Source organism: Pollachius pollachius (assembly GCF_949987615.1).
Source record: "Pollachius pollachius genome assembly, chromosome: 8".
In the NCBI taxonomy this organism is placed as follows: Eukaryota; Metazoa; Chordata; class Actinopteri; order Gadiformes; family Gadidae; genus Pollachius; species Pollachius pollachius.
The window spans coordinates 18,583,216-18,601,232 of NC_136941.1; the positions used below are offsets into that span (position 1 = coordinate 18,583,216).

An 18,017-nucleotide genomic window follows, 5' to 3' on the forward strand; every position below is an offset into this window, starting at 1 on the left:
AACTAAGGTCATTTCCCTGTATTGCTTAAGGGGATCCAAATATAGCTGCTGCACCCTGTTTCACCCTGTCATGTGTATATGGTCATTCTGCTAGGCCTACGTTAAAGTCTACTTATGTTTCCATTGCTTCCATTTTATTTTTCTGGTGCCATTCTTTCCTTCATGCTTCATTTCTTGCACTCCGCTTTTTCCTATTCCCAATGTATTTTAATTTCCTCAGCGGCCTCAAATCACTTAATGTCCTCCAATGATATCCTCTATGGTGTTTTTATAATCAACGTCCCACTTCGTTCATTTAGACTTTAGACGTCTTTGCTGTGTTTGTAGCGTCTTCTCCTTGCATAGTCGAGGAGCCACAGCCCTTTGGCCGGCTCTCACTCCCTCTTCCGTCCCCGTCAGTGTTTGGCTCCCCCTTCAGAGAGAGATCAGGATTTAGAACAATAACACACATCTCTGGCAATACAATTGAACGTATGTCAATGGACAGCCAATGTCCATGGAAAACTTTTCATTACCGTTCAAATGTAAATTAAACTCAATAGTAAGGTTTTGGAATAGTTCAATAAGTTCAAACATTTGTTAGTAGACCGAGCCATTGAAAGCCGCTTTTATTGAATATCATTCTGAGCACGATAGAGCTCTGCGAACCCCGGCTTGACCTTAAAAGGCAGCATGGTCTGACCGGAGCCATATGTCGAGGGATTAACGAATCTTCCTCACATATCCCTGCACGTTTCAATAGCCATTGGCTACATGTATATCCATGGTTCAGCAAAGTCTCTCAACATGAATCAATTCAGACTATTTCTGTCCCATCAACGATATATCTCAAAATAATGAATAATTTGATTACTGGATGTAGATAAAAAGTCAACTTTTCTTTTAATAGTAAGGCCAACGTATCCATCCCAGAGCCTGGCTCCTGCCAGTCAAGGGCCAGCCTTTAAGATGCGCCTGACCAAATGTACCCACTTTCAATTTCTTAACAAATACCTCAGTATACGAGGCAAATAGACAATAGCTCCAACATTAGAGAATATATCACAAGTGGTGTAGCATCTCTTCCCCCAAATGTCTGTGCTCAAGATCGAAAACGTATCTTAAGGGACATGGTTAGCCTTTCAGCTCGAAACACACAACAAAATGCCAACCTCAATAGACAATTCCCGATGAATTAGTTTCTTGGTCTCTTCCTCACAGAAGTCAAGCATTGCCTTCCTATCATAACTTATCGAGGGGGTCTTCTCGGTCTGATTTCTCTGCCGCAGCCCAACAGGCACACCGGGGTCAGGATCAATCACCATGCATTCGCCCTCCAACTCTTTCACTTCGTCGGCCGTCAGAGTCGCCAACAGCGCGTCCAGGTCGTCCTCATCCTCAGCGTCCTGCGCTCTCTCGCCCCTCTTACTCCGGTCGGTGGACATCACTAAACACTGCCTGTAGGTTTAATGTTTTTTATTGAGCTGCTTGCATCTGACCTGTGTGATACAGGCGACGGTCAGGTATGATTAACAGTGAGGGGGCCCGAGGGAGGGGATCTCCCTCCCAGCACCCCGCCCCCCGATGGCAGTGCAATTATTTTGCACCCTATTTTGGAAGTGGTATGGATGTGTCCCGCCTCTGAGGGAGGAGACATTGGATGGGAATCATATCACAACCTATTTAAACACATCATGTCTTAAGGATACTTAAGAAGAGGGGAACAGATGTGTACGGAACAGGATTAGGGCCACATGTGAATTTATTTGACTTCATATTCTGATTTTAGTGTCAGAATTATGAGACTAGAGTCAGAATTCTAGATGTAGGAATAAAGCTGGCTGTAAAAGAAAAAACACAGGCATATACATTTGCACAAGATCAAGTGAAACAATTGAAAGACTTTGTAGAACAAAACATAGTTTATTCCACGATAAAAACCCGCAACGTCTTTAACTACCGAAAGTCTTTCCCAAGGGGTAGGCTGCCCTTAACCAGATCGCATGCTGTGGCAGTAACTGTACGCAGTTTCTTTTCTTCAGCCTGCCGCGATATCTCTTCACAGATGCCAGCCACCTTTGACCTTTTCTGTACATCACACTCACACACACACGGACACATACACTCTCACACACCGTCGCTAAAGCACCCCGACAGTCCAGCAGGATCAAGCTAGGTCAAATCAGACAAACATTATTGCTCAGATAAATAAATCTATTCTACAAAAAACAGAAATAATCATAGAAGATGCATGTACTAAACACCAGGGGTTAAAAAAACAAAAACATTAGGAATTATTCATTTTTTAAGGGGAAAGGTGATGAAAAACAAACATTTCACCCCTTTTGTGTTTATGCATGCGACGCGGTTCCATAGAAGGTTCGACTATGATCCAAAATCTTGACATGGTGCATTACTTTAGTTAAGACTCCTTCACACAGAGGTAATCCCATGCAGCACACAACGACATCCTGTATTTTTTTTTTTTTAATCATTTTGTTAACCACAACATTTTATATGAAGAAAGAACTATATATAATATATATATATATATGTAAAAATACAAAAACAAAATGAACCGTTGTGTTCTCTGCCAGTAGGAGTCAAATCGGAGAGGATAGCACCGTTGTTAGAGAGATCTGACGGAGAGAGTCGTGTGACGAGGTGGCTCGTAAAAGGTCATTAATTGTCCACGTCGTTAAGATCTCCCCTCATTGCCTCAGGTGTCCATCGTCTATCGTACAGCCCACGCAAACGTAGTCCTCCTTCTCCGCCAGCTCGGTCGTCACGCCGACGCAAACCTGGTGGAACCACTGGTTACAGCGCCCGTCACACTGGACCCAGTCCACCTGGAGACACACCCACACATCGATTAATAACTCATTTATCTAGCGTCAGGGGTAGTGGTTGTGATTGTGACCGTTACATCCTTCCCCTCTCTCCTTGTTGTTTTTGTGTTCATTTGGGGGGTTTATCGGACAATTAGTTATTGGATGACGCTGTTGATTGGTTGACCAGGTGATGGCCAGCCTGTCAAAGACAAGCGGTGAACCAGCCATTGGCCATCTCCCTCTCATTCTACAAGATTTGTGTGTCTCAGCTAAGAGGCATTTTTGGTGTGTTGGCTCCTTTGAAAAAATGCATGGGTAATTTGAGTCCTAATGCGTGTCACTAGAAAATGGTTAGAGGCTGAGGGGGAAGTGCTGGCTACATGTGATGCCAAGATTCCCCACATATTTAAATATATTCGTGGTGAGAGAGAGCAGTGGCAAGCTATACAAAACACAATTGAGTGAGAGTATGACTAATGAAGGAGAGATTTGGAGGTGGGCCAGGGAGGAGAACCTTTAATGTAAATTGTTGTCTGAACAATGGACTTTAGCTCCATTTAGCCCCAAATATCAGATGAGATTTTAGGGGCTAAATGGGACACGTGATTGTAACTAAGCAGCATAAACATCACATTGGGCCTAATGGCACGTGGTCTTGGGATGTTATGCATCTGCATTTTGACCTTGGGACTGCAACAATATAGAGTCCAACGTAGACTGGGACAGCAAAACATCTCTGCAGCGCTGAGCTTGTTTACCTCGTCTCCCTCTGGCTGCTGGCAGCTCTCCGCAGGGCACTCGGACATCTCCTCATCCGAGTCGTCCGACTGGGAGAAGTCTGAGCGCGGGGACGAGGAGGTGGAGGCCGCCCGGCGCTCCAGGCTCTTGTCCTTGTTCATCTTCTGCCTCTTGTAGTGGGGCTTCTTGTCCTGCCCTGGCCGGCCCTCTGCCTTCACGCCCTCCCTCCCCAGGTGCCGCTTGCCGGTCTTCTCGGAGGCGCTGAGTGCGCTGCCGTCCTCGTCCTGAAATGGGTGGAGAGGTTAAAGGCTTCACGCCCCCGTGCTTGCAAAAGGACGGGGGAGTTTTATTTAGTTGTTTATCTTTGGTGTCTGATCTCGGGGAACCGGTTGCCTTACCTCGGCCCACGACAGAGTCTTCTCCTGGCTGCTGAGCTGGATGTGTTCGGTGCAGTCGCTGGGGTTGTCCAGCGGTGGAGACAGGCACCCGGCCGGGGGCTGGCTCAGGGGCCGCTGCAGCAGGACGTGGTAGAGGTCCTGGGTCTCGGGCAGCGACACCGGCAGCAGAAGGCCCTCCACCATCAGCTCCTCCAGCTCCCTGCTCAGACCTGAAGCGGCGCGACCATGTGACAATATTAATGAGGAGCCTCACACTAGGTTCCCTTCTTCCGAGAAGTTGGAGGAATGCAGCAGGGGGCCCTAGCGCTCACCCTGCAGGGGGATGCACTTCTGCTCCGTGTAGAAGACCGTCTGCGGGAGGCTGGTCTTGTTCCACTCGGGCGTCAGGTACGGAGCCTGGGTGAGGAAAGACGACCCGTCATCGGTAAGTGTCGCACACACTCCCACTTACAGCAAGGGCCCCTGACAGAGGGCGCGCGGCCCCACAGACCTGGGCGTTGCTGTCGGCCGTGGTGCTCCCCGAGGCCCAGCGGGTCAGGACGGGCGGAGTGCCGGGGCCCTCCTGCATCTCCTGGAGGCGGAGCTCGTCCGAGGTCTGCCGCGCGCGGTGCTGCCAGCTCACCGCCCGCTCCACCAGGAAGTGGAGGGCGTCGGCCTCGGGCAGGCGCACCCGCGTGCGCTCCAGCGACGCCAGCAGGGAGAGGACCTCGGCCATGGGCGGCGCCTCCGAGCGGCGGCAGGACGGACAGAGCCACGGCCGTTCCGTGGGGCTCTCGCCCAGGTCCCGCACGCATACGCTGTGGAAGGCGTCGCGGCAGAGTTCGCACTGCAGCATGGCGCCCATGGGCGTCTTGTGACACACGCACACCGTGAGGTCCATGCAGTCACCCGAGGGCAGCAGCTTAGACTCGTTGTGCGCCCGGAGAGCGGCGAGGGCGTCCATCTCCCGGAGGCGCAGCTCCTCCAGGGTGGTGGCCTGGGGAAGAGGCCATCACGCATTAACCAGTCACGCCTTATAAACAGCTCTGGATCCATAGAGAGACCACTAACATGCCTTTATGCCAGGAGATGGGGAAGTGAGTGAACTTACAGCAGAGGATGAATCCTTGGACTCCGAGAGAGCTTTCTCAATGTCAGCCAGAGAGTCAAGCGGTACTGTTTTCTTCTTGCCAGGCTGCTGGGAAGCCTTCTTGGGCTTCCTCTTCGGAGAATCTACACTTCCGACCTCAAATCTTGGACATAGAATCTAGGATCCAAAATAATAAATGATCATTATTTTGGAGACTTTGGTGTGAACATGCTGAAGCCAAGTTAACATCGGAGCTAGACCAGGGGTGGTATTAAAACCATTTACTGACCTCCAGTAGAGTGAAGGGAGAGTCTTTCTTCAGAAGCATGGAGGCCGCCGACTCCTTCCATTCCTGCACTTCTGCCGACAAGGACCTGAGTCTCTCCAGGGGCTCCAGATGGACCTGGATGGCCTGGCCCCGGAGCACCATGTCCGCCAGCACATCTGCCGTGGGCACAGTGCCTCCAGCCTGAAGGACAACGGCAGAGTCACAATCTGCAGCACATCATACCAACACAGATAGCGGGTGCTTTCTTAACAGGCCCTCTGTCATGAACCCGTTCTCAACTACTCTTGGGTTTAATATTCTATCTGGAATAGCTGTTTTAAAATATTTTGCATGAAGGCCTACTTGCATGTTTCAGTTTTGCTAATGAACTGGAGGCGCTGCATTTGTAATATTGTCGCTATACTTAAACACACGCGTCCTAACCTGCCGCTCCTCCGCCTCCTTCAGCCACTCTCTGGCTGTCCTGATGGAGGCCTTGAGCAGAAGACAGTTGGGCAGCTGAGCCGAGATGGCAGACGCCTTCTCAGCCGCCGCGCTGAGGGTCTCTATGGGGTGGGGGGGACTGACGGAGCAAAACAAATTCGTAAGAAACAAACAAACCTGCAGTCATCAGTCCTGTTAATGCACGTAAAGACGGTAGCATCATTCCTTTTTGCACGCATGCAACACAATGTACAGGACTACTTTTGTGTGACAGGTGCTGCTGGGAGTTTCCTTTGGTTAAAATAAAAAGTTTTATTCATGCACATGTACCCTTATCCTAATCAGTTTGAGGTGGAGGATATGAATTATAAACCCTAGGGAGCCTTTGACAATCCTTGGAGAAAAAAATGCCAGAGAAAGTAGTGAATTACGGTTATCTTCAAAATATTACCATCCCGCTAGTGATGGGACATTGCAATAAAAGTAGAATAAGTATCTTCTTCATCTTTCTGTGAAGATGGAGGACACAAAATGGTCTGGCCCCTCAAAACAGGGTGTTTATCTGTTGATGCGTGAAAGGCACAAATGCAAAAACCAGAGAGCCATGCCATTGTACAGCCCTTGTGATAGTGCTCTTGACAGTGGTTCACTGTGCTTGCACCAAGGAGACAAGGGCAGAACTACATTTGCATGCTCACTTTTTGTTGGTCTTGTTGAACACTCTAGCGGCAGCGTTTTGCTTTCGCTGGAATTACAATGAAGCAAAAATCAGGGGTACTGACGTGTTACACAAACCAGTAAAAAAAAAAAAAAAGGTTACGATTAAAGTGGTAACCCGTTTGGTTTGAGGAAAACACATCCATCTCCTCGTCTCGTGGCGCATCGCTGAATCTCTTCAGACCAGACGCACCCTCAGCGACGGTAGACAGAGGGCCTGTGCTCTCACCTGGCTCTGAGGAGGCTGCCCGCCTTGTCCTCCCAGCGTTCAGCCACGCTGAGCAGCTCCTGCAGGCCAGCCATGGCCTTCTCCACCGACGGGTGGGGGGCCAGGCCCAGCCCCTGGTCGATGAGCCTCCGCATGGCCTCCAGGGTGAGGGCGGAGGGCCGGCCGGTGGCCTGCTGCACCCCCTCCAGCCAGCGCGCGTGTTCCAGCCTCACCCGCAGACAGGGCAGCTCCGGCAGCTCCACGTCAAAGTGGAAGCTGACGTCCAGCAGGCTCTGGATCTCCACCACGCTGGACACCGCCTCGGAGAGGACCTTCTCGCTGTGCTGCTGGAAGTCCTCGATGTCGTTCAGGAGTTTCTAAGAACAGACGCGGCGGTGCCCGACAGTGAGATGTGCATGCATCATAACCACAGCCAGTGAAACCTTATCCGGCGCGTCCCGACAGACTGGATGAGGCCCTGCCTACCTTTAGCAGCGGTGCTTGGGTGAGGCTACAGGGAAGGTTGTATAGCTGTCTCACGAATGACCTCAGCTCCTCCACCGTCAGCAGACTCTGGGATTTACCCCCACACTGAAACCTAGATCCCCCATGAGGACCACGCAAAGCAACACGTCAAGCCAGGGAGTCATTGTGCAGGCTACTCGATACCAGGAACACTGGAGGGTTCCCTTGTGGTGTGTTATGGGTGTGGTGGTGTCATGCTGGTGGAATGGTGGGGGTGTTATGGTGGTGGCGCGGGGAGTGTTTCCATGGCACCTGGTCTGCCGCTTGCCGCCCAGAAGCTGCTGTGCCACCGAGGAGCATTTCTCTGCATCCTTGGTGACCAGCCGCAGCCTGAAGAGGAGGTCGTTGTCGGGGAAGATGTTTGAGTCCGACTCGGAGACGAGGGACCGAAAGACGTTCAGACCTAAAAGAGAAAAAGAAAAAGGGCAATGGACCACACCGATGACTCACTCTGCTTTTAAGACTTGATATTTAACTCAACCTAGCCTTGAGGGGGAAAAAAAAAATGTAATGGAGAATGGCAGATCAGCGAGGGGCGGTGTGTCCTCACCCTTCTTCTTCTCCAGCCTGGCGTCGAGTGTCTCGGCCACGCGAGAGGCCCAATCGTCATACAGCTCTGCTCGGTGTTTGACCGCCGTCATCATGGGGTAAAGGTCGTCCAGTGTGAACCTGTAACTGCGAGAGGAGAAGGGAGATATAACCTCAACAAACAGGACAAGAGACGCTCTCTGCACATCCTGTTTGATGCTGCCGATCTACACACTGTAGGGCCCCCTTTATGAGGTAGGGCTGCACAATTAAATCATAATAAAATCGCCAAGTCTGTTGTACGTGAATATAGGCTGCCTCTGATAACATGCCGTGTACACTTGCCCAATCGTTACAGTTTCGTTTTGGATGCAAATTTCTTCGTAAGAGTGAGCCTACTTTTAGTCATCCAACAGGAAAACTACCTCAAAGACTAACTTCCCCAAATCATGGATGCATTAAAGATTGCGCACCAAATTATCATAGTCCCCCTCATCTGCAAACTATTCGCGACACTATTTTACACCTGGATTAAAAACTGAATCTCAATTATAATTGAATCGTGTAAATAAATAAGATATGTTGGTGAAAGGAGGGAGCATAAACTCATCTCCTATTCATCTGTCTTATCTCCAGGGTGATGTGTGTCTGAACGCATCTTAATTCCATAATCTTTTAAGAACGTTACAATATAATGCCAGATTATTTTTTTTGTAAGGCTGAGCTCGGCTGAATAACACATCACAGCTACATGGACCAGTGGGGCCAGCACTAGAAGTATAGACCTCTGAAGAATAAGTCCCGCCTCCGAGGCTCTTGGGGGGTTTTGAATGATCGTACGTTACAAACTCTGTAGGTGTCAAAGAAGTAAAAGCTGCTCAGGGTTTGAACACACTTTTTCCATCTAGATTCCACTTGGTTTTTGGATTGTCTCCTTCGTTGGCCTTTTTCAAGGCGATCGTTTGGAGAGAAGACAGAGTTCATCGCAAGCGATCTTTCTCAGCTCTCAAGAGCATAAAACATACTCGAGGAATGCAACCAGACAGACCTGACTCGCTATACTGGCATCTGTTGCCATCGAGAAGGATCTGCAGATTAAACTAAAACAGGACGCCCGTCTGCATGAGGTCATTGAACGCTTCCTCCGAAAGGATTGGAGGAAAGATTTCCTCTACTAGTGATGGGTGAGTGTTACTGGTAATGTGTAGGAGGAGCGATAATGTTGTTGTGGTAATTCAGTTTATAAAGCATTTTTTGTAATGGTTGGAAACACAAATATATTGCTGGAATTTGGGCTTTTGGGCTTAATATTCTGTCTGGAATAGCTACTTGCATGTTTCATTTTTGCAAATGAACCGGAGGTGCTGCATTTGTAATATTGTCGCTATACTTAATTTATTCCATTGAAGTTTAAGTTGCGACAGCATCCGGTGAACATTATAACAACAACTGGGAAATTTTGTTTTTGTGTCATGTGTGTGATGTGCAATCTGGTTGCGTAGTGACATTATGAAAGATCTTATGGTGATGCTGCATTAGTCTAGCTGCGGTAATTTACAGTGGTGTGCGCTGTTGTTGAAGATCAACTGTCTTGTTGTTGATGTTATGCAGTAGCACATAGTGTGATGCACATATTTGACTGTGTTTGCTGCAACGGCACCTAATATGAAATTGGTTTGCATGTCTCAGTGTTTGGGGGTTGGGCATTGGTGGAGTTTGTTACTGAAGAGCCTGACTTAAACCCCACGGTACACTGTGTATATATGAGGGGGGGGGGACATCGCAACATGCCTCCATTCCTCACTTAAGCCTCGAAATGTTGACAGACTTGTGTTCTTGTCTGTGGTTCACAATTTAGGAAGAGGTAGGATACCTACCTCTCATCATTTGACATACAGTAAATACACAGACCAACCGTTGTTCAAAGGTTGTGTTAGTAAGAGAAGACAATAGTAATAATTAAAGAACATATCGTAGCACCCTACTGTGCGGCGGACTTACTTCAGTGTGTAGTTGGAGACGGGACACGGGCAGAGGTCGTGGATGTGGTGCAGGCAGGCGAGCAGCCCCGGGCTGCAGGGGCAGGTGACGGCCGACAGGTAGCAGGTGGTCCGGCACTTGACGCACTGGCGCTCGTCGTCCTGCAGGTGGTCGTATTTGGCCTCCTGGCACCGCGACACTCCCTGAGGACGCCAGACGACAGAGGACTAACATTATTCGCAACCGGAGCCCTCCCGTCTGGTACGGCTCGACGCGCCCGTCTGGGGGCAATCGGCAGAAAGGTCTCACCATTTTCTTGACCGCGTCCCTCAGCTCCTTCTCCTCGCGGATCATGAGGGCCATGTCGCGGTGCACCGCCGACGCCAGCACCACGTCTAGCGTGCCCGCCTTGGAGGCCATGTTGCAGACCATCTCGTCGTGGGAGAAGACGTTGTAGCGGTTCAGCAGGCGGTAGTGGTCCACACACTGTCGGCCCAGAGGCATCTGGGGAGGAGGAGGAGACCGGCGAGGGGGTAGCGGAGGTTAAAGGTCGTCCCGGTCAGTTCCTTCGTCGAAGTGAGTGAGGAGGAGGAGACAGGGGCCTGTGTTTGGACATGGACCTACCCAGTCCGTGGTGCAGAAGTTGACCGCCTCGGCAAAGTTGAAGCCCTGGTTGAAGCCACTGTGGTAGGCCCTGGGAAAAGTGACCACAAACTCCCCAGCACACTGGTTTGTCCTGTAAATCTAGATGGAGACAGAAGCATTATTTCCTGGGAGAGAGGCGGCTGTTGGGCTGGTCTTCAGCCGTCGGGATGGCCGCCGACAGGGACACCTTGGAGGTGTGACGTACCGGGACCCCGTGGGCCATGAGGGTGTTGGGGTTCATGATGGTGACCAGCTGGTGCAGGAGGTCGGGCTGGGAGTCGAACAGCTCCGGGGCAAGCTTCTTCATCACCGCTTCCAGCTGCTCAGCAGCGGAGCCCGGCGCACCGTACCACGTCTTGGGTTCTCCCCTTTAAATTGAGGAGCATAATTAAAGTTCCACTGCACCTTTTCACTTCATCGATTTTTTTAAGCTTTTCTTCAGACTGGGCTTTGTGTATTGGCAAATGAATGGATGATCGATGATTTGTTTTTCCTACTATTAGCGTGATTTGAACTTACGATCAGGACTTTATCGACAGAGCTCCGATAGCTTCCGTCTGAATAGCGCTCTCCCTCCTTCAACATATTCATAATAAGACTGCAAACCCCCAGATATTTTCAAAGTCCTGCTTTGCCGAAGAAGTTTGAATAGACAAAGAAGTTTAAACTCACTTGCATTGTCTGTTTTGACAATGCGTCTTTAAAGTAAATTGCAAATAATCTGTTTCCTCATATAGTTTAGTTTTTCTTGAGATACATCGTTCAGTACGTTTGGTGAAATAATAGGAGTGGGAAGAGTAGTTAACATTGTGGTTAAGACTTGGATTGTGATATTATAGATAATAATGTTGAACGGAACATGCTGCTGTGAGATTATAGCACAAATCAAACCTAAGTAATATTCAGTTCTTTAATAATATTCAGTGCTATTAATTCTTTTTTGAATTGTTAGTATTTTAAACAAAATGTTCACCCTTTACTAAATGTTTATCCCCGTAACTTTAACTATATTTCTTGAAGCTGATTTGTTAACTCTCCCCAAACCACTCCTACTGCGATCAGTAGTATATACTGATCGCCAGGGTATATATAATAATAACCCTGATTGGACTCAGCTTCTGGCCTGAGATTGTTACTCACAGTGATCATCTAACTTCTTTATTCTGTTCCATTTCCTGCTGCTCATGCCACCTCTGCAGTAGCCACAGAGTGGAATATTGCACAGCGTAGGAGGGATAGTTTAATGTCTCGAGCACAAAATGAAAGCAAACAAAAAAGCGATGTAGAAAGCGTTCAAGGAAGGGATTTAATTTAGTTGATGGACTATCTGTCCATCAACTGTAAACTAATTATGATCAACCTTGCTTATCACTGGTCTTCATGCTGTTACTTTTTTCCCTTTTAACTAAGAGCAGGAAGTGTGTGTGTGCGTGTGCGTGTGTGCGTTACCAGTGCAGGTAGTTGATTGAGTAGCTCCAGTGGTCCTCAATGTGCCAGCAGAACGAGGAGAAGCACATGCCCACATAGAGCCAGGGCAGCGTCATGCCGCAGATGTCGGCGGTGACGTGCGTCAGCACCGACGGGTTCATCATCGCCATGTTATTGAGGTTCCAGCCACACTTGAGGTATTTCTGAAAGCGAGTAAACATGCATATTTATGGAAGGGTAAATATTTGACGGGCCGTCAGAGCATCATGAGACAGCACTGCGGGTTGGCCTACCTCGTCTGCTGGCGACACCTTGAAGCGCCCGTTGGGGATGGGGAACCCGCTCCCAAACTCCTTGGAGGCGATGTCGGCGCCATACTCCACGGTCACATCCTCCTCGATCGCCCCCACCAGGCGCCAGAACTCCTTCTCCACCAGCTCTGTCGGCACCATCTGTCCACAAACACAACGTGCTCAGAGGCCGATTTCAGCAGCAGAATAATAAAAGCACCATCTGTCGACAAACAACGTGCTTAGCGGCTGATTTCAGCAGCAGAATGATAAAAGCGAATAACAAAAATCCAATCTTATCTTCTACTCACGTGCACGGGCATGTTGAAGTAGTCTGACTTGAAGGCGTCTGCCATTTGCCCGAACGCACGCAGCGAGTAGTCCCTGTACGCCTGCTCGAAGCCAAAGGCCTCCTGAGGTTTGCTGCATTCCTGCCAAGGGAAATAAAAAGTAAACACTTGTAATATATTGTGTTGATTCGTTTAAAAGTCCACCATGACTGTGATTTGATATACTTTGTGGATATTATAAAACATGTGAGCGAGTTACAAACTAAACCCTCTTTTTCCTTCCTAAAGCCTTCTTGCAGGCACATCCACTTGCTGTGGAAACCTGAAACCTGAAACCTAGTCGCACTTAGATTTCCCTAGCCGCTCCACTATTGACTTCATGCGTTGACGTTCCACCCTCCCTTGCTAGAGGTTTTGGCTCAAAGCGCCTGCCACACGTCAACCCCCATGGACGTAAAGCAAGTCTCCTCCCACTTGTCCCGCCCTGGAACACCCACCACCCAACCGCCCCGGGGGTGGGAGTTGGCGAGAACTTGAGAAACGGGGATCTCACCTGAGCCAGACATTTGGGGCACCTCCAGTCTCCCTTGGGTACATCCTGGAGGGAGGGGATGAGGCAGAAGGTGTGGTAGCTGTCGTCGCAGCCGTCACAGAGCAGCAGGCGGTCTTCGTCCGCCCCGCTGCCGCACACCAGACACACCACCAGGTCCACCTGCACAGGGTGGACGCGTCCCTTTGGTTGGTGCCGCGGGTATAACCATGAGACACACACAAACACACATCAACACTCACACACGCACGGATTTGGAATGAATGGATGTTTGATGATTATGGATGGGTTGTTGAGTGTTCTGGGTTACTCTGGGAGAACTTTATGCATGCATCCGGTAGACTGAACGCAGTGAGGCTTTTAATGGTAGGACAGTGTCTCCACTTACCGGGCTTGGGGGAACCAGAGGAACCGGAGGTAGGTTTTTCTTGTAGCGGGACTTTATTTTATCTGTTTCAATCACTGGCTCTTTTACTTCCACTGGCTCTTGTTTCACAGTAACAGCATGCTCTTTCTCTGCGGAGCGACAGGAACGGTAGGCATTAAAAAAGGATAAAATAAAAGCACGCTGGCAGACAGAGGCACGAGTTAGCGACAGCAGGCGGTGCAACATGTCCTACCAGGTTCTGGTTTGGCAACAAAGGAACCCATCCTCCGCCGTAGGTTAGGCCTGTTGTCACAACCCTCGCCTGGTTCAGTCTTCATCTGAACACCCTACGCAAACAAACGCATCACAGCCCATTTCAGAAATAACCTTTTTAAAAATACTTATTGTGGATGTTTTGGATCTGATATCGAAACATACATGGGCTACAAATATTACACTGTGGACAAAGTGAGTCCGGCCGAGGCCGAGTGGCTTGTCTTTGTCTGACATCTGGCAGTGTTGCTCTGTTGAGGAAGCCCTACCTCAGATTTCAAGTGCTTGGCTCCGTAGGCGTTGGGGCAGACCCTCTCAGGCTGCTGGGGGGCTCTCTGGGGCGCGTCTTGGGCCATGAAGTCCTTGGAGTCCTTGCTGTCCGCCGCCAGGTTGGGCTTCGGCTTGTACTGCAACACATGGGCGTCACACGACATGTGTCAGGAGAACTACTGATACCCACACCTTTTTATTTACCCACTCCAATTATCTAATTGGAGATAGCAGGTTATATCTAAATAGTATATTTCATTGGGAAAAGTGTGAAAAGGTCTAAAGTGTGATCAATTTCATTTTGAAAGTTTTTTGTTGAGTTAGGCACATGTTATCCCTAAAATGCGTCTCTGATAGCAAAAGTGTAAGAACAGAAAGATTTCTGGATGATGGTAAACACGAGCACGTGGGTGGCTGCCGTGTGAGTGACAGGCATGAGGAAATTATCACTGCGCTCCACTAGCAATGAGGCCGGCTTCCCTTTGAGGCCAGGAGGGGAACAGATGTAACCGGATGTGAATAGTAGCAACAGAACATAACCGTTAGTGCAGACCCCTGGCTGATAGAGGGGGTGGAGGGCTGTCATGCTGTCTCGCTTTTGAACAGATTTACATATGACCGCAGACAGACAATAAATGACATAGAGCCAAGATGGTCGACGACTTAAGGTCATGTCACCCATGGAACAGCAAAGAAAAAAAAAGACAACAACAAAACGAAGGTTGACTTTGGCATAAGACTTCAATATTGTAGCTTGCCATTTTGTCCATCATGTCTTATATTGTTAACTGGTAGCTATCTGGTATTTTAAGATATTTTCTGAAACATTTTATTGCAACCCACATTTTTTTGGAAAGATACAGAACAGTACCCACACTGCAGTAAAAGAAAGTGTTAACCATAGTATTACAGATCTCCTTATTCAAACATACCTTTTCATATTCGGTATCAGCATCCAAACGCGTCACTTTGGCAGATGGTTCTGAGGCCTGAGGAGAGAGAGAGAGCTAGGGTAAGAGAGAGAGAGCTAGGGCTAGAGAGAGAGAGAGTGCTAGGGCTGGAGAGAGAGCGAGAGAACTAGGGTTAGAGAGAGAGAGCGAGAGAGAGCTAGGGTTAGAGAGAGAGAGCGAGAGAGAGAGAGCTAGAGAGAGAGCTAGGGTGAGAGAGAGAGCTAGAGAGAGAGAGAGCTAGGGTTAGAGAGAGAGAGCTAGGGTTAGAGAGAGAGAGAGAGCTAGGGAGAGAGAGAGAGCTAGGGTTAGAGAGGGGGCTAGGGTTAGAGAGAGAGCTAAGGTTGCAGAGAGAGATATAGCTAGGGTTAGAGAGAGAGATCTAGGGTTAGAAAGAGAGAGCTAGAGTAGATGTTTTTCACACACACATACAAACCTTTTGTAGGGGGGTGGGTTGGGGGGTTATTAGCACAAGACCTAAAAACAACCTGGACATAATTGCACTCACCAGGAGGTTTGCCCCGCTCTGGAACAGATTGTAGGGGTAAAGGACCTTCTCGTAGTGCGCTCGTAGGTGTGAGCCGATGGCCTTGCCCGGGGCGAAGCCCATCTGGAGAGCGATCTTGGTCCAGCGCCGGTCCCGGCAGACCAGGTCGAACCCGCCCTCGTCTGCCACCAGCTGGAAGAAGACAGTCGACACCGCGTCACATGACTCATGTATGGTAAATAACAACCAACGTCATTATTTGTGTTGACGTTCCTTATTTAATATCCACCTTATTTAGTCGGTATAGATCTAAAATCTTCCTCTCCACGTGGGGAATCTTCAAAGGACATCCCTGTAGGTCCCAAAATTTGGCGATTTGGTCCAAGAAGTTGAGCTTCACTCTGGTCTGTGCCTGGAAACAGGGACACGTCGAAGCAGGTTAAGAAAACAGAAATCATTAAAAAAAGATCATGAAGGCTTGTGCTGTATATCATATTATATAAACATACATAATATATTTTCAAACACACACACATGAAAATATGATGTTTAATTGCTTATCATTTTCCTAATCTTTTGGCCATTTTAAATACTATCAATAATACCATCATTAATTCCTTTACAAAATAATATCTACATCAACATGAAGTATTCAAATATTTGTTCAAAATTAAACAACATCCTACCTCTAGCTCGTTTAGCCTCTGGATCCGAGGAACAAAGTGAAGTCTGTCAACGTCACAGGCAAACGGCGGTTGCCATCCCTGAACAGCCAGGAATAAATTTGCATTTAAGGGACATGAAAGCACCTGAAGGTCATGTTGTTTTACAGCACACCAGAACCTAAATGCATTGGTTTTTAATCAGCCTCAAAGTTCTATTGTTGGGCTGATGACAAAGACCACGTTTGAAAATAGTTTGGACCAATGTCACACAGGTTTTTCACAAAAAGGACATGGAATCCTCTTGAGTAAAAACAAAAACATAATGGCTGCAACAAAATCATTACTAAAATACATATCCAGGTAACAAGAAAGATAGTTGAAATTGTTCCCTCATGTTTAGCAAGAAAAAAATAATATCTTAATAACGAGGCTGAACTAAATTGATATATTAAAGCTCAGTTGTATGAGATGAAAACATTTAATATATATATATTTTTTTACAAATCGCCCAGTTTTATAATGCCAATCCTCCATGAGGAAAGTTATTTTACCTCACCAGCCAACATCCCCCACTGACACACAAAATGGCCAGATGGAACACTCACTCAAACAGCCCTGCTTACCACAAAGCCAACATGGAGGACAACACCCTAACACAACTAGAGACCAACACTGGTTGATATGCACTACAGCCATTAGGCATTGCCCTAATACGAGATTAAATCAATCCAATGGAAGATGACACATATATTCCACCTCAAGTTTTAACTTTTATAGCTCATTAGCAGTGAAGCAAAATTGTTCCACCATGTGGAGGTCCTAAGTCTTGTGATATTTTACAACTTAATAGACAGAACACCATAGCAAAAACCAAAGAATTTAAATGAGAAGAACACCAATAACTAACCGAAGCGGACCCAAGGCCGATGGATCACACACTTTACACTTAATTGATTATGGACACCATAACACCATGTTCCCAAAAATGCATGCCTGCTTTTTTTCCTGGAATAGGGGAGCAGGAAAAACTCTCATGTCTAATATTTTTTTATTTGTGAACTGATTATTTGCACACAATCGTATGAAATGGTGCCGAAAGGCTTCCGCATAGTCAACTGTGTCAATGTGCGGTGTGCTCAATGATGACAGGTTACTGAGCTACTTGCTATCGTTAGCCTGCTGCTAGTTAGCCAGACTTGTCAGCATCAATGAAGCCCTAACTTAAGACGTGTTTGCATGTTATGCAGGCGACAATAACATCACAACGACAACACATTCTCGTGGTCGTGCTGTCGCTCACATCGCTGTGGTCCCCAAGAGAGCAGAGGTAAGAGACTGAAGAAGGAGAGCTAGCAACACAAAGAATCAGCACAGCCCGTCCGCCATGTTGAAAGTCCCTTTAAATCCTTCATCCTTGGTCCATCTTTTGCTTTATCGGTCGTGTACTAATATGTACCAGTATGATCCCCTAATGCGTCCACGGACTGGTTATCGATCTGGTTCGTAGCTGTTACTCACCAGAGGCGGGCGGACTTTACAGATGCCAGTTTTTTCAGCGATTGGACGGATTTTGTTGATGAAAGCGAACGGATCGCCGAATTCTTCCCAGCTGGGCTCGAAGACCGGGCACTCCGGAGGCGGCTTGAACTCGTCCGTCCGAGGTCGGGACATCGTTATGGATCGAAGCGGACGACCCAGATGAGCAAAACTCGCTCCAAAGTATATACTCGGTTGTATTATTCCGAAAGGCTCCCTCCAATCTTTACCTTCCCCCCGTCAGTATCTCTCGGCAGACATCAACACGAGAAGCTGCTCACACACACATCCACGCACTGTGAGCTGAATGTTCCAAGGCAGTGAGCACGTCCGCTCAAAAAAATAGATACCAGATTATTCAACGTTTTCTTTATTGCAGTTTCAACAAAACAACAGCTTTTAGCTACACCGATTTGGCAAACCCAAGTAGGACTAAGCATATGTTTTTCTTTGGTGAAGCTAAAGTAGTAGTGTTATTCAGATAGGATATTTCATTGACTCAAGATGATAGGGAACAAAAATGCAGAGCCTTATATTTCACATCCAGTCATTTCTTACTTTTTGGAGAACAAAATATTACAATT

At 47.9% G+C, this 18,017-nt stretch overlaps 1 protein-coding gene across 3 annotated transcripts; it reads right to left on the reverse strand.

Moving 5' to 3' along the window:
* Window positions 1–1,882: 1,882 nt before the first annotated feature.
* On the reverse strand, window positions 1,883–17,712 carry kdm5bb (lysine demethylase 5Bb). Of its 3 annotated transcripts, none has more exons than XM_079741207.1 (28): window positions 17,416–17,712; window positions 15,919–15,996; window positions 15,522–15,644; window positions 15,254–15,424; window positions 14,731–14,787; window positions 13,798–13,935; window positions 13,509–13,602; window positions 13,277–13,404; window positions 12,892–13,050; window positions 12,360–12,479; window positions 12,052–12,210; window positions 11,780–11,961; window positions 10,536–10,698; window positions 10,310–10,429; window positions 9,995–10,189; window positions 9,707–9,888; window positions 7,728–7,852; window positions 7,430–7,580; window positions 7,139–7,250; window positions 6,674–7,029; window positions 5,728–5,866; window positions 5,305–5,484; window positions 5,037–5,192; window positions 4,437–4,922; window positions 4,258–4,342; window positions 3,947–4,155; window positions 3,569–3,832; window positions 1,883–2,828 (listed from the first exon to the last, which is right to left on the reverse strand). In XM_079741207.1, exons 1-28 carry the CDS (start codon window positions 17,566–17,568, stop codon window positions 2,691–2,693), a joined length of 4,623 nt encoding a protein of 1,540 aa, XP_079597333.1. In that variant the 5' UTR covers window positions 17,569–17,712; the 3' UTR covers window positions 1,883–2,690. The 3 variants fall into 3 exon arrangements, with proteins under 3 accessions (XP_079597333.1, XP_079597332.1, XP_079597331.1); XM_079741206.1 differs by having other exon boundaries at window positions 12,892–13,071; XM_079741205.1 differs by having other exon boundaries at window positions 9,707–9,912; window positions 12,892–13,071.
* Window positions 17,713–18,017: the final 305 nt, after the last annotated feature.